Genomic DNA, 13,961 nt, shown 5'->3' on the forward strand with positions numbered 1-13,961 from the left:
TAGCTGAAGGGGGGAGCGAAGGTCGAACCTACCCTTGTTTTGAAAGTTTCCTAATTATGTGCATACAACACTTGAACGCACAGAAAGTAGGCGTCATCCTTCCTCCCCCCTAAAAATGTCCTGGCTATGCTTTTGTTAGAAACATTTGCGCAGGCTGATGATGAAACAAGCACCAATTGTACAAACACCTAAAACACCTGAATGACGCTTTTTCAACTCCTTTTTTTTATTTAGACCGTTCCCATTATATCTTCCTTTGTTCGCTTCTTGCGCTTGTCCATTATTTATGTGTAAGAAAGTTTTCGTGTACAAGAGCTTTCCTTGCAGTGCATCACTAGGTTAACTGCAAGGAGTGATATCTCACACTTACGAAGGTGCACATTTTGGCAACAACCTGTTTGACCAATGTATAGGAGAAGCGCAGACTAACAACTAATTTATTGGAGCAATATGCTTTTTTCCCAGCAGCAAAGTGCATGTGAAATAGTTGTCCAAAGCCATACATTCCAAGATAACTTTTTAACAACCAAGAAAATGAAATTCCTTTTTCAAGAGCGACGAAGCTGCCTCACAAACACACCTATCAGGCCCATTTCTCATTATATTCAAAGCTTCGATGATTTCTTGTGACTTTTTGCTTTCTGTGTGGTCCACAATCTTGGTCGGCCTCAACAGTGGCTTACATTTTTTATTTCTTTTCATTTTATGTAACTAGCAATGTCTAGGAAAATTCATTCCACTCGAGTAACTGGAAGAGTTATTCTATTTAAGAGGCTTATAGATACAACATTCTGTCTGCCCACCATATATTAAACATGGTTGATCAAAATTTCATAGACAACATTATTTTACAAGGCAGAAACTTAGATCTGTGAAAGATTACGCAGCCTGTTTTCTTTTGCGTGTTTTAGTTTGTTAGTAAGCCGAGCAACAACAGTGAAAACGTCTATGTTTGAGCATTGCACCTAATCTCAATCAAATATGTTTAGCTGAAGTATACTTTGCTGTCATGCATCCTTACTAATGACTAACTTATGCTCGTGTTAAGGTAAAATTATGAATTTCTTATCCTTTTAAATATTAATCCAGACGATTACTTAGGTGTGTTTACCAGTGAAGTCCAAGTCTTTGTAAATTCCATTGCAAAAGTTCCTGTTTGCAGCATTTAGATACGAATTATTTTCGATAAACAGGTCAACTACTGTTGCGCTTCCTTTCTTAGATCAGAAAAGGGTCTTTGGTCACGCGACTTGTGTGCTTCCAGGCTTGTCAAGCGAGAAACCTCACCCTCCTGCGTGAGACCATACCTTCTCAAGTTCTGCATGCGTATGGTGCAGCTTAGTTTTGCCAGTGCACTATAGAAGCTTCACTCTGCCATGCTTCTTCTCGCTCTTCTCGTGGCTTTCAGAATCGTTGCGGACCTTCCATAGCATCAATACAAACAATACCAGAGCTTGTAAAAAGCAAGAGGCGAAAGTTTACAGGTTTTTTTACGCATGCAAGATGTTACACGGCCAGAAAAGTGGGAAGAAAATGTGACCGAATTGATCATTTTTGTGCATCATGTAACTTGTCCCACCTCAGCTTACTACTGAACAACAAAAAAGCTTTCGAAAGAATTGCGGTTGTGAAATCACTCACAGAACTAAATATGTGTCCTCAAAACCAATGTTATTCACAAGTTTCCACTCAGCCACAGCTTAGTATATGTCACGCAGACTGGAAAGTGCGATAATAAGATTCTTGGAGAGCACAGTAACTATTTGGGTTACTACAGTGGAATGCAGTTGCAGTGGATGCATGGCAAGGGCTATGAAATTGAAAACAAAGTGAGAATAAATGCCACTTTTCAGGCACGGCAAGAATATTGACCGTGTAGAAGGCATGTTAAATCATCGAAGCCTTGTACATAACAAGATATTAACCTGATAAGTTCATTAGTTAGGCATTTTTACTCAAGTACAAGAACGAACTGGACTGCTGTTGTTGGTAAAAAATTATCTTGGACTTTACAGCTATGAATCACTGTTGAGCATGCGCTTTTCTCTCATGAAATGTTGTCACTTCAATAAATCGGTTGCTAGTATGCGCTCGCCCGATGCATTTCTTTTCTACTTCCCGTTATTAGTAAGCACTGTTTTAGCTTTTTTTACCATCTCTTAATGAAGGGCGCCCCCACTGGACACTCCTTAGAACATACATCACTTCTCCTTCCAGCATCAAGTATGATATGTTTCCTAAACCTTCAACAATGCGATGCGAACTCTTTGATCAAACACTGTTAAGGATCCCTCATTTCTGGCATGTTAATTCACCTGGATGTATCCGAAAAGTTAAACCTGTTTTAGGTCTCCAAAAGAAACTAGAAGGCAGCCAAAAGTAAAGGGTGCGAGTCAATAAAAGGCTTGATCCAGAGCATCACCAACCACTCTTATTGGGCAGCTGCAATGGGCCAGAGTGATGAAGAACTAATATTAAGCATGTGAAGGAGCATATTGAATCTCACCTTGAACATCCACCATGGGCATGAGGGTTCTCAAACACAATGCCTCCATGGACCACTTGAAGACAAAGACTTGAGCTCAATAGGTATGACCGTTATATATAGCATGGGCAATATTGATTAAACTTTTCAAAATTTGGCAGCTCTCTTACACAATGAATTGCACACTTACCATGTTTGTACTGTTTTCATATTAAAGATTTACAGGCCTTCAGAAAAATGGGGGGCATTCTGGAGAATCCGAGGCTTCTGTCTGACCTTCGCTACTTGTCTCCCAGAGCCCAATCTTCATCACTTGAGTCGTTTAACAACAATCTTATTCGTGTTGCTCCGAAATCTGTGGCATATTCGGAAGATGGAATGCAATCACGGTCACTTGCAAAAATCACGTGCTATATTGTTTGGGATATACGAGTTTAAAAGTGCAGGGAGATTGTGAAATGCGCGAGCACAATTACAAAGAAATTTTGCAAGCCATCTGTCAGCTGCCTTTACTCTAAGCCTATAGTAAAGGCATATTTTCTAGTTGCATATTTTCTAGTTGCATATTTTCTAGTTTGCATAAAAAAAGCATATTTTCTAGTTGCAACCTATCATTTTGGCTCGTCATTCACTAACATCAAGCCATACCAAGTTTCGTATATATCAAGAAAGCAAATGGCCCGCAAGTGCACAATGAGCAGGGCTTGTACATCATGGCCTAATGACATGCATCTCATATTTTCCTGTTACATGCAATGTATTTTCGTTATACAATCGTGTCGTACATTACCCATTTAGGTGTCTTTGATGCTGTCGAACCGGTCACAAGCCCACCAAAATAGTGGCATGCAAATTATGCTGACACTGATATCCATGTTATTATTTTCGTGGTTACACTTGACGTTTGTGTTCGTGATACCGTCACCTCATGCATTACCTTTTTATACGAATATTAAGCAAGCCAACTTTTGGCGAGCAACACAGATATATGGGATACGAATTGTGTTGTAAATAAAATTCACTTCTTGACAATTCTTTGTCCGCCTTACACCTTCTTCATACGGTCACCTCACAAAGTACCAATTTTGGCGAAAGTCAAAAAACCAGGCGGCCACGAGCCTACCGTAAGTGTGAGGTGTGAATCAAGCTGTACATAAGATGCATGCCATGATTTTTATGTTACCACCTTTCATTCACATTCATCATATAGGTATAATTCTCGTCTTAAGTTTGGCGTATATCATATTGATCAAAGGAATGCGAACGTCCTGAAACACTAGCGATGCTCGTTGAAGCCATTTTAGCATAATATTTACGATATGCTCTCTCCGGGTGAGAGTAACAACTTTACTTACCACAATGGTTATTATAACGTCAGGGGTGTTAGTCGTCGCGATAAAGATGTGCCATTAGGCAACAACGGGGGTGCGTCAACGTCAACATTTGCCGTTGTAGCGTCCTCTTCATCGTCATTCTTCATCATGGTTTTTCTACCAAAATTAGTTTATTACGTACATAGAGCTGCTCTGCCCCATTCTCATCTTTTCTTATTTGTAAAAAGGGTGAAACAATCAAGTATTATATTTTGTCTATCGCTCCTTCATGCATACTGAGTAAAACATTCTTCAAGTGACAATTATTCGAACTGCTTTGGGTTTCATTATTACTATATTCCATTCATCTTAGCCTCCTCATTAGGTCATTGTATTGAGCTGTATATTCCAATGTGGAAATATTCTTAATTGAGTCAGGGTGGTTTCGAACGCAAATATCTAAATTAGTAAAATTATTCTTTTCTAACCATTTTTTATGCAAGTGGTATGTGAGATTTTCTGCCTTGTTATTCATTTCTTGGTCAACCTTCCAGAGTGGTTGCGATTCGTACATCCAGGCCATCATCATCGTCATTTTCCAACTATAACGGAAGCTCATGCGCAACTCGACGTTCGAGCCAAAAAGTTCGAGCTCTCTCCTTGGCGCTGGCAGCCTAAAAATGTCATCAGGGAGCCCCACCAGCAGTAATACTCGAGAACTCACCGACAGTAGCGGGTATGATAACGGTGGCACCATGTACGCCAGTCACGGCCGCATCCACTTCAGCCATAAGAGCGCTAGTCTACGGATTCAGTAGAGCGGCGGCCAGGTTGGAGGTTATCTCTACGATGGCAGCACCCACGGAGAGGTCGGCGAACACTTGCTCACAGCTTCCCAGCACCATGCTGCTGCTGCGGTCTTTGTTGGCACCGTCATTGCCGTCGTCGTTGTATGTCTATCAGAGGCAGTCATAGATGAGCTGCTGCAATGCTGGGCCTATCGTCGCCTCAATTCTGCATCACTCAGTGGTGGCGACCGCTTTCAACGAAGTATCGGAAACATCTTTCATCTTTTTTTAATTCGTGCTGTTCTTTCAGTATCACCGAGATGTGGCCGCCGAATGCTACTCGCTGTCGCAATCGGACCTCTTGCTGTGGCTCGTCTGGCGGTGGAACTGACTACGACCGGAGAGCGAGCGAAGCTTCACCGCCTGCTCGTACTCTCCTTCCTTGCTCTTAAACAGCTGTTCGACGTTCTCTTCCGTGCCACAAGCAACAATCTCCTGGTCCCTGTTGGGGGCTTCTTCCATTTCTATTGGAGCCGACAGCCTCCTGCTTTTGGCCTGAAAACTGCCGAAGCACATCAAAAGACACCCGTCTTGCGGTCTGACGAGGACATCACGGCCTCAATCTCTGGTCCCACAGTAGCTTGGGCGTTCACCAGGAAAGGTCCTCACGGATTGCCATGCGGCTCACTTGGACACAATCTTCACCACTATCGACATAAAACGGTAGCCCAGCAAGCTGGCGCTCAAGCAGCGCTGCCTGACCAGGACCGGTGTTGTCGTGAGATTTCCCGGTAAAGCACAGCAGTGCACCATATGAACTTGCTGTTTTTTGAAGAATTTCCACACAGAATCAGCACGAGGTCCTGCCACCCTAGCAGCACTCCCTTTGCATGGAGACATTCTTCGGCTTGAATAGGCTTGACGTAATCTCGACTACGTCCACGCTTTTCGGCATCGAACTCCGGCTGGCAGAAGGTATGGCAGAAGGCAGAAGGTTCCATGTCGTCGTCTATTCCAGGCCACCAGAAAGCCGACCGAGCGATTGCCTTCATTGCCGATGATCCTTGATGACTTTCGTGGAGCATGTGCAAAATTCTATGCTGCGCGCTCTCTGGGATGACAACCCTACGGCCCCAATAGAGCAAACGGCGGGCCAGCGAAAGCTCGAGTCTGCGGTCGAAAAAAGGGAGTAATCTTCGTTGTAGTGCTTTAGCACTTAGAGGCCACCCATTCCTTGTGTACTACACAAGCTTGGCAAGCACTAGGTCACTGGCGATTAGCACCTGCAAATCCGCTGTCGATACTGCAATCTCCTGTAAGGATGCGAGGGCCAAAACGTACCTTGCTGGCTCGCCGTCCGTGGTTGACTCAGAAGTTTCTCCTGGCAACCTACTGAGGGCGTCCGTGTTCAGGAGCTGCTTGCCTGGAGAATACCGCAGCTTCTAGCGAAATCCGCCCAAATTCAGCGCCCAGCGCTGTATACGAGCAGCTGCCAGCGGTGGAGTTGGCCAATCAGACTTCAGCAGGCCCAGCAGCAGCTGGTGGTCTGTGACCAGCATGAATTCTCAGCCTAGAAGATAATCACGGAACTGCATTACTCCAAATACCAGGGCTAACGCTTCTCGTTCAAGTTGTGAATAATTTTGTTCTGCTTTCGACAATGTTCTCAAACGAAACCCAAAAGGCTCGTTCCTGTTCCTTTTTGTGTGAAAAAGCACTGCGCCGATGCCTCTATGCGATGCGTCGCACTCTAGTTTCAGCGGCTGTGAATAGTCGCAGTGCACTAACACCCGTGCCTGCAGCAAACACCGTTTTGCTTTCTCAAGCGAGGTTTGTTCTTTTGTGCAGGCCCAACGTGTTTTTTTTTTCAGTAGTCGATACAATGAAAAAAGCAGACACAATACGTTTGGCAAAAACTTTGAGTAGAAACCGATCATGCCAAGAAACGAATTAAGCTCGGCTACATTTTTCGGGCTGGGAGCATCAACGATTGCTTCGATATTTTCTTCTATTGGGTGCAGCCCTTGCTGATCGATTCGATGGCCAAGATAGGTAACAGACGCCTGCCGAAATATGCATTTATCAGGGCGTAGTTTAACACCACTCTCCCGGAAACGTTGCAGAACTACTTTGAGCACTTCGTCCCTTCCTGCTTTTTCGCACACCAAGACATCGTCCAGATAAGCTTGCGCCCCCGATAAGCCCTGCAGAACAGTTTTCATCCTACGTTAATAAATTGCTGGCGCAGAGGCAATGCCGAAAGGTAATTTATTGCAGCAGAAAAGACTTTTGTGCGTGTTAATTACGAACAACTGGCGGGATTCGTCATTCAGCAGAACTTCCCTATATTCATCCCTTAGATCTAGTGTACTGATATGCATGCCGCCGTTTAACGACGCGAACATGTCATTGATTACTCGCAATGAGTATTACTCCAGCTCACATGCCGCATTTAAGGTGACCTGAAAGTCGCCACAAATCCTAACGGTGCTGTTCTTCTTAAGCACTGGTACAATGGGCCCATTCGGAATGTGGCACCCGTGATGAAACGCCTAGCGCAATCAGTCTATCAAGCTCTTAAGAAACTTTGTCGCGTAGCGCCAAAGGAATAGAGCGGGCCTTACAGAACTTGGGTGCGACTCCCTCCTTCAGCTGAAGGTTCGCCGCCGGTCCTTTGATCAGTCCTAGTTCCGAAGTGAAGACGTCTGCAAGCTCGGAGATTACATCCGAAAGAACCGGTGTGCTCGTAGACGGCTGTGCAGTCGACGACTCAGCTGAGAGGCTGAGAACAGGGGAGCCTGCGTCGCTCAGAAGAAAAATTAGGTCTCGGCCACGGAAACTTGCACCGCAACAATGTAGCACTACCAAAGGGCATTCTGCGGTTGCATCGACGTATGATACCGGCAACAGGATCTCTCCAAAGACTCGTAATTTTCCCAAATAGCATGACAGCTTTATGCGTGTTGGCTTCAGTGGAGGCCAAGCGTTCTTGTACTGCTCAAAAACCTGACGTGACACGACGCAGGCCGGAGAACCAGTGTCAATAAGCATTGATACGTGAACACCTCCCCTGGTGAAGTTGCGCCTTATGGGGGGCTTCACAGTTTCCTCCCGTGTCGATCTTAGTGTCCAAATGTGCAGGCTATCATCAGCACCTTCATCTGTTTCCCCTTCGTTAGAAGCCAGGACTCGGCCGCTTGTTTCCGAGGGTGCTTGTTGAGTTCGAGACTTTGCGGTTTGATCATTCTGGGATTTTCGAGCTAGATGACCGCGTCCACCGCAACGATAACAACGCGCGTGATTCCAACGGCAGGAATTACTGTTATGTCTGACACTGCCACAACGCCCACATTTAGCGAGTATCTACTTGCTCGTGGAGGACTGCACCTTGATTATAAGCACAGCGGATGCTTCACCGGCCATTTTACGGGCATCATTCTCTGCTGCTTCAGCTGGGAGGGCCATTGTTTGAGCGTCCTCTAACGCCCGATCTTTCTTTCTCAGCATCTGCTTCTGCAGCGCACTCGATCTGATGCCACACACTATTCTATAACGCACCATTTGGTCGAGCATGGTATCAAAATTGCAGTTGTCTGCGATTCGGCGAATCTCAGTAAAGAATTCTTGAACAGACTCACCGTCCAGCTGGCAGCGGTTGAAAAAGCGGAAACGTTCAGCAATCTCATGGCGCTTGGGATCAAAGAACTTGTCCAAGGCTTACACGACGTCCTCGTACTCTAAAGAATTAGGCTTGTTGGGTGCTATTCTTCCTGATAGTATCTGGACAGTGCGAGTACTTAAGGCTGCCACCAACAACGCTGGTTTCTTGGGTGACTCTCTCACCCATGTTGCCTTAAAATATGCTTCTGCCTTGATGACATACGCCTTCCAGTTGTCTTTCTCGTCGTCGAAGTCCGGCAGTTGCTGGTGCACCCTCGTCGTAGCTGACGTCCTGCTTGAATCCAGGGTTTTAGGGTTTTTCTTTCCGTTTCTCGTCACCACTGTTACGTCGTTCATCGATCCCTGCGTGCTGGCGCAAGCGAAGTAGACACAAGCTGACAAGCTGGTATAATGGGCGTTTATTTGCAGTGTATGTTACAATACAAAAGACTCAAAGTTAAGAGGGAAAGAGAAACAAGGTAAGTATAACAAGAGATCGACGCTTTGGCTATAACTGATTCAAATACCTACAAAGGTTACACTTCAGTTACAACAATTATGTAACCTGCGTGATGTGAGGAGGGGGCATTCCGGTTGTAACGATGATGTTTTGTTACTGTAGACGTACTTATGAAACAGACGTAATGAGGACACTTGACGGCGAACCTATAATGTTTGTAGTGAATGATGAAATTTATTCTGAGCCACACAGGAATGATTTTAATTGATGCTGGAAATCTAGTGGGCGACTTGGTTCTGAATTGCTTCAAGCATATTGATTTGATAATGAGGAACGGGGAACATAGTTACCAGGCGTATTCAAGTAATGGGTATACGAAAGTAAGGTAGGATTGTTTGCGAACGTAAGAGAGGCATTAACGAAGGTTTCGACGCAAATAGGCATGTTCAGGAGGCTTTTGCAGAAATAGCAGCCTTGTGCTCAAGCCAGGAAAGTGTTGGTGTATGGTGGACACCCACATATTAGTAGTAAGTGTCTTGTGGCTGGTGCCGCGCCAGCGTGGCGGAGCACGAGCGGAGAGAGACGATACGCACGACAGCTGCTCAGCTAACGAAAAAAGGGCCTCCCACTTTATTCGAGGCAGAATATATACAATCTGAGGGGCGCCACCTGCTAGTGGCAGCCGAACTAAATGACTGAAGGGTGGCGACCTCTACATCTCCCCCCTTGAAGACCAGACGGAAGACGGAGGACGCCAGACACTGCACAACACAAGTTCAGGCGGTTCGGAGGCACAACACGGCGGCCACTACGTGTTCGTGTCACACCATCACTGCGGTCACTGTCTGCAGGGGGCAGTCAAGGGGAATCGGGTGGTTGCACTATAGTAGTTCGCTGGGGTTCCAGAGGGGGCAGTGTTCGCTGTGGCTCCTGCTCCTCGGACGGCGGTGGTTCCACCCTCGGCGCAGGAGGTACAAAAGGCACTAGGTGACGCCGGTTGCGCTGTAGGACGCCACCCTGCTCCGTTTCCACGACATAACTTCGTGGTCGGCATGCTGGGCTAAGCACTGTAGCTTTGACCTGATCAGGTCGTACCCAGACACACTGGCCTGTTCGGAGCGATGACAGATCTTGAGCTCTGTGATGCCTGTTAAAGTCAGCGGCCTGTTTCTGCTTGTAGGCTGCATCTTTTCTCCTCACGTCTTTCCTCGACGGCCAGTGAGGACATAACTGGTAGTCCTGTTTCGGCACTTTGGTTCGGAGTTGTCGTCCCATCAAGAGCTGGGCCGGGCTGAAGCCATCGACTCCGGGGGTGTCCCGGTAGCTGAGCAAGGCCAGATGAGGGTCTGTTGCTTTGCGAAACAACTCCTTGATTGTCCTGACCATTCTCTCCGCCTCTCCGTTCGATTGCGCATAGTGCGGGCTGCTGGTGACGTGTCCAAAGCCGTAAGATGCCGCCAATGCTGCAAACTCGCGTGAAGAGAACGGTGGACCGTTGTCTGATCTGACTTCTCACGGAATCCCTTGCCGGGCAAAGATGCTTTTGAGAACGTCGATGACTGCCTGAGCCGTTGTGCTCCGCAAGGTTACAACTTCAGGGTACCTGGAGTGGTAGTCCACCACCAAGATGAATGTCTGGCTGCGGAGGTGGAACAGGTCCACGCCGACAAGTTCCCAGTGACGTCCAGGTAGGACCGTGGAGACCAGGGGCTCTGCATAGTTCACCCGAGTGGAAGCACATTGCTCGCAGTTAGTTACCAGAGAGGTAATGTCTGCCAAAATGCCAGGCCACCAAATGGACTCTCGAGCAAGAGCTTTCGTCCTGTTGATGCCTTGGTGTCCTTCGTGCAACAGCGTCAAAACGCCGGCCGAAGAGAATGCGGGATGACCATCCTGGCACCTTTCAGTAGAACACCGTCGCAGACAGAGAGCTCATCTGCTGCTGAGGCATACTGGGAGAGGTGCAGTGGCAGTTTGGACTTCTGTGGCCAACCATTCTGGCAGAAGGAGGTGAGGGCTCTGCATTCGCCATCGGACTCTTGTGCTTGTCGCACGTCCTCTGGGCTTAATGGCAAGGCTTCTGACATGCCGCTGACCACTTGAGCTGCAAACAATTCCACGGTGTCCAGGGGGAGGGACGCCTTTTGGGTGATGCGTGACAAGGTATCTGCCGTAGCTAACAGCTTTCCTGGCACGTGGAGCATTCGGAACTGGTATCGCATGGTCTTTAACCTGAGCCTCTGTATGCGAGGTGGCAGCATGTCCAGCTCCATCTTGCCGAAGAGAGAAACGAGTGGTAGGTGATCTGTCTCAACATCGAAGGTGATGCCGCGGACGAATTCGTCAAACCGTTGGAGAGCCCATGTTGTTGCCAACGCTTCCTTTTCTGTCTGGCTGTAACGCTGCTCTGTCCCGGTCATTTATCTCGAAGCAAACGCAACTGGGCGGCGCTCTCCAGAGGGCTGTGTCTGCAGCAAGACTGCGCCCAGTCCGAATGAGCTTGCGTCAGCCGAAACTGTGGTGGCGTATGAAGGATGGTACTTGGCCATGCAACGGTCTGATGTCAGGAGTTCCTTGATTTTCTCGAATGCAGCATTTTGTTCATGCTGCCACACCCAACTCGCAGACTTGTTTAGAAGTGCTCTGATGGGAGCTGTGACCTCTGAGATGCAAGGCAAAAACCGGGCAAGATGGTTCACCATTCCAAGCAGTCGCCGGACACCTGCGATGTCTGTTGCAGCCTCCATGGCTTTGATTGCTTCGAGCTTGTCTGGACTTGGCCTGATGCCTTGTGCTGAAACGATGACTCCTAGGAAGGAGACTTCGGAGACACCAAAACGACACTTGTCTTGGTTCAACGTGAGGCCTGCTTTTGCAAGGTGAGACAGCACCTGGCTCAGTCTGGCATCGTGCTCCTCGCGGGTGCGCCCAAAAACCAGAATGTCGTCTATCATATTGGCGACTCCTTCCTGGCCCTCCAGGATCCTGGCCATCTGTTTTCGGAAGTACTCCGGCGCGGAGGTGATGCCAAAGGGGAGCCGGCAGAAGCAGTATCGGCCAAATGGGGTGATGAACGTTGTGAGCTCTTGGGAGTCTGCAGATAGTTTAACCTGATGAAAACTGGCTGTTGCATCCAGCTTGGAGAAAACTTGCGTCGCCAAGGAGGCCAAGGACTTGCTCTACAGTTGGTAGGATGTGGCGTTCCCGAAGGACAACCTTGTTCAGCTGAGTCAAGTCAACGCACAGCCGGTAGGAACCATCGGCTTTCCGTACTACAACGAGACCAGAGCACCATGAGGTTGGGTTGTCGACCCTGAGGATCATGCCTCCTTCCTCCAGTTTGTCAAGCTCGTGACGGACGACCTCGCGTAGCAGGATGGGAATCCTGCGAGGCACACTTAGGGAGAAGGGTACGGCGTCAGGTCTCAGAAGGATAGTGTACTCGTCCTTGAGGGTGCCCAATCCCTGGAAGAGCTCAGCACGCAATGTTGCTTTCGGAGTCTCGTCGAGAAACTTTACAACTTCCAGAGCTCGAAGCGCCGGCAGTCCAAGAAGAGGTACGGTGAGAGACTGGATCACGCACAAGTGCTGAGAGCTCATTTTCCCGTGCCACCGAAGTCTCGCCATGTACGAACCTAGCACGCGCAGCGGCTGACCGCCAGGTCCAGTGAGCAGGCTGTTGACCGGGTCGAGCTTGGCCGGCAATGCAGGGAAGTCGCTCGGAACGGCGGACACCTCGGCTCCGGAATCGACCTTGAACTGCGCTGTGTAGTTGTCAACGGTGATGTCAACGAACTTTGCCGCGGCGAGCGTCCCGACAGCGTGTAGCTGAATGGAGCCGAGCTTCTGTTTTGCCTGCTGCGCGCGGCACACTTCCGCAAAGTGTACTTTCTTTTTGCAGGAGTTGCAGACGGAGTTTCGAGCAGGGCAGTTAGAACGTGGATGTGGCGCGCGGCTGCAGAATTCACATGTTGACGGCTGGCAGGAGCGCTCTGCTTTCCGCGGGGGCGAAGGCCGCTTATCGTAGTTGCGGCGGCGAGAGGCGAACTTCTTATCTCGTACGGCGTCGAGGTGTAGCTCGCGGGAGTGCTCCGCGCAGTTTTGAGGCAACGTTTTTTCTTTGTCGGCGTCTTCCGATTGACGGGCCTGCATCCATGCTTCTTTGAGCGTCAACTTCGCGTTCCGGCAAAGCTGGTCCGAAAGGCGCGAGTCGCGGAGGCCGACGAAGAATCTATCGCGTACAAGCCTTTGCTCCACTTCAGCTGACGGATAGTTGCACCGCTTCACCATTCTACACAGTTCGGCGTAGTAGGCGTCGACGCTCTTGTCGGGTAACTGAACACGCCGGTGAAAACGCGACGACTCGTACAGTTCATTCGCCGGATGCACGAAGTGGTCGGTGAAGCTGGCGGCAACCGCTTGAAATGAGGCGAGTGATGCGGTGTCGAGCGAGAACGTCTCCAGAAGTGGGCGGGCCTCCTGCCCCATGCAGTACAACAACGAGCGTACCTTCATGTCGCAGGATGCTTGAGTCAGGCCGGAAACGACGGCGTAGTCCTCGTAGCTGCTGAGCCATGCTGGCCAGGTTCCCGGGTGCACAAAGTCGAACGGTGCGGGCGGCTGGAGGTTGAGGCTGAGCTTTTTCGGCGCCATCGTCGTGCGGTACGGGCGAGTTCGCGATGAGGGGGCGTTACGCAGCCACTTCTGACACCATGTCTTGTGGCTGGTGCCGCGCCAGCGTGGCGGAGCACGAGCGGAGAGAGACGATACGCACGACAGCTGCTCAGCTAACAAAAAAAAGGGCCTCCCACTTTATTCGGGGCAGAATATATACAATCTCTGGGGCGCCACCTGCTAGTGGCAGCCGAACTAAATGACTGAAGGGTGGCGACCTCTACAGTAAGTTGCCCGGAAAAGCCAGTCACTTTGCATGTCGTAAGTAAATTTTAAAATAACTTGCTTAGAAACGCGATAGAGACAAATTGGATGGTCACGTGCGGAGTGGCAAGAATCGAAGCGTGACCCACGTTTCTCACGCACAAAGAATGCAAAAAACTTACTCACGGGTACAGACTAACACAAATAAGCGTCTCAGTTGTTACTTCACCGTGTCCGAAAAGCCCGCCTTTTAAGCAAGTGGAGACTGTGCAACGGTTCAGTGACCTTTGTGTACACGGTAAATACAACAGAATCATTCCGACAAAACTGAAATGCTAGCCATGACTTACTACTCTCCCCACTGCAAGATAAGAGAG

At 48.5% G+C, this 13,961-nt stretch overlaps 2 protein-coding genes across 2 annotated transcripts; both read right to left on the bottom strand.

The window, feature by feature from the left end:
* Window positions 1–10,218: 10,218 nt before the first annotated feature.
* On the bottom strand, window positions 10,219–10,979 carry LOC142775214 (uncharacterized). The gene is made up of 2 exons (XM_075876563.1): window positions 10,607–10,979; window positions 10,219–10,418 (listed from the first exon to the last, which is right to left on the bottom strand). Exons 1-2 carry the CDS (start codon window positions 10,977–10,979, stop codon window positions 10,219–10,221), a joined length of 573 nt encoding a protein of 190 aa, XP_075732678.1.
* An 832-nt stretch (window positions 10,980–11,811) lies between these two features.
* LOC142775215 (uncharacterized) lies at window positions 11,812–13,359 on the bottom strand. Its single transcript, XM_075876565.1, has one exon. It carries the CDS (start codon window positions 13,357–13,359, stop codon window positions 11,812–11,814), a length of 1,548 nt encoding a protein of 515 aa, XP_075732680.1.
* Between the last annotated feature and the right edge of the window lie 602 nt (window positions 13,360–13,961).

This window comes from Rhipicephalus microplus, chromosome X, assembly GCF_043290135.1.
Source record: "Rhipicephalus microplus isolate Deutch F79 chromosome X, USDA_Rmic, whole genome shotgun sequence".
NCBI classification, from domain to species: Eukaryota; Metazoa; Arthropoda; class Arachnida; order Ixodida; family Ixodidae; genus Rhipicephalus; species Rhipicephalus microplus.

Bases quoted from the DNA above. Each gene is read 5' to 3' on its own strand.
- LOC142775214 (XM_075876563.1), bottom strand. From the start codon at position 10,979: ATGGAGCTGGACATGCTGCCACCTCGCATACAGAGGCTCAGGTTAAAG. The intron at 10,419-10,606 runs GTGCCAGGATGG...TGAACTATGCAG, and splicing joins CGACGGTGTTCTACTGAAAG to AGCCCCTGGTCTCCACGGTC.
- LOC142775215 (XM_075876565.1), bottom strand. From the start codon at position 13,359: ATGGCGCCGAAAAAGCTCAGCCTCAACCTCCAGCCGCCCGCACCGTTC.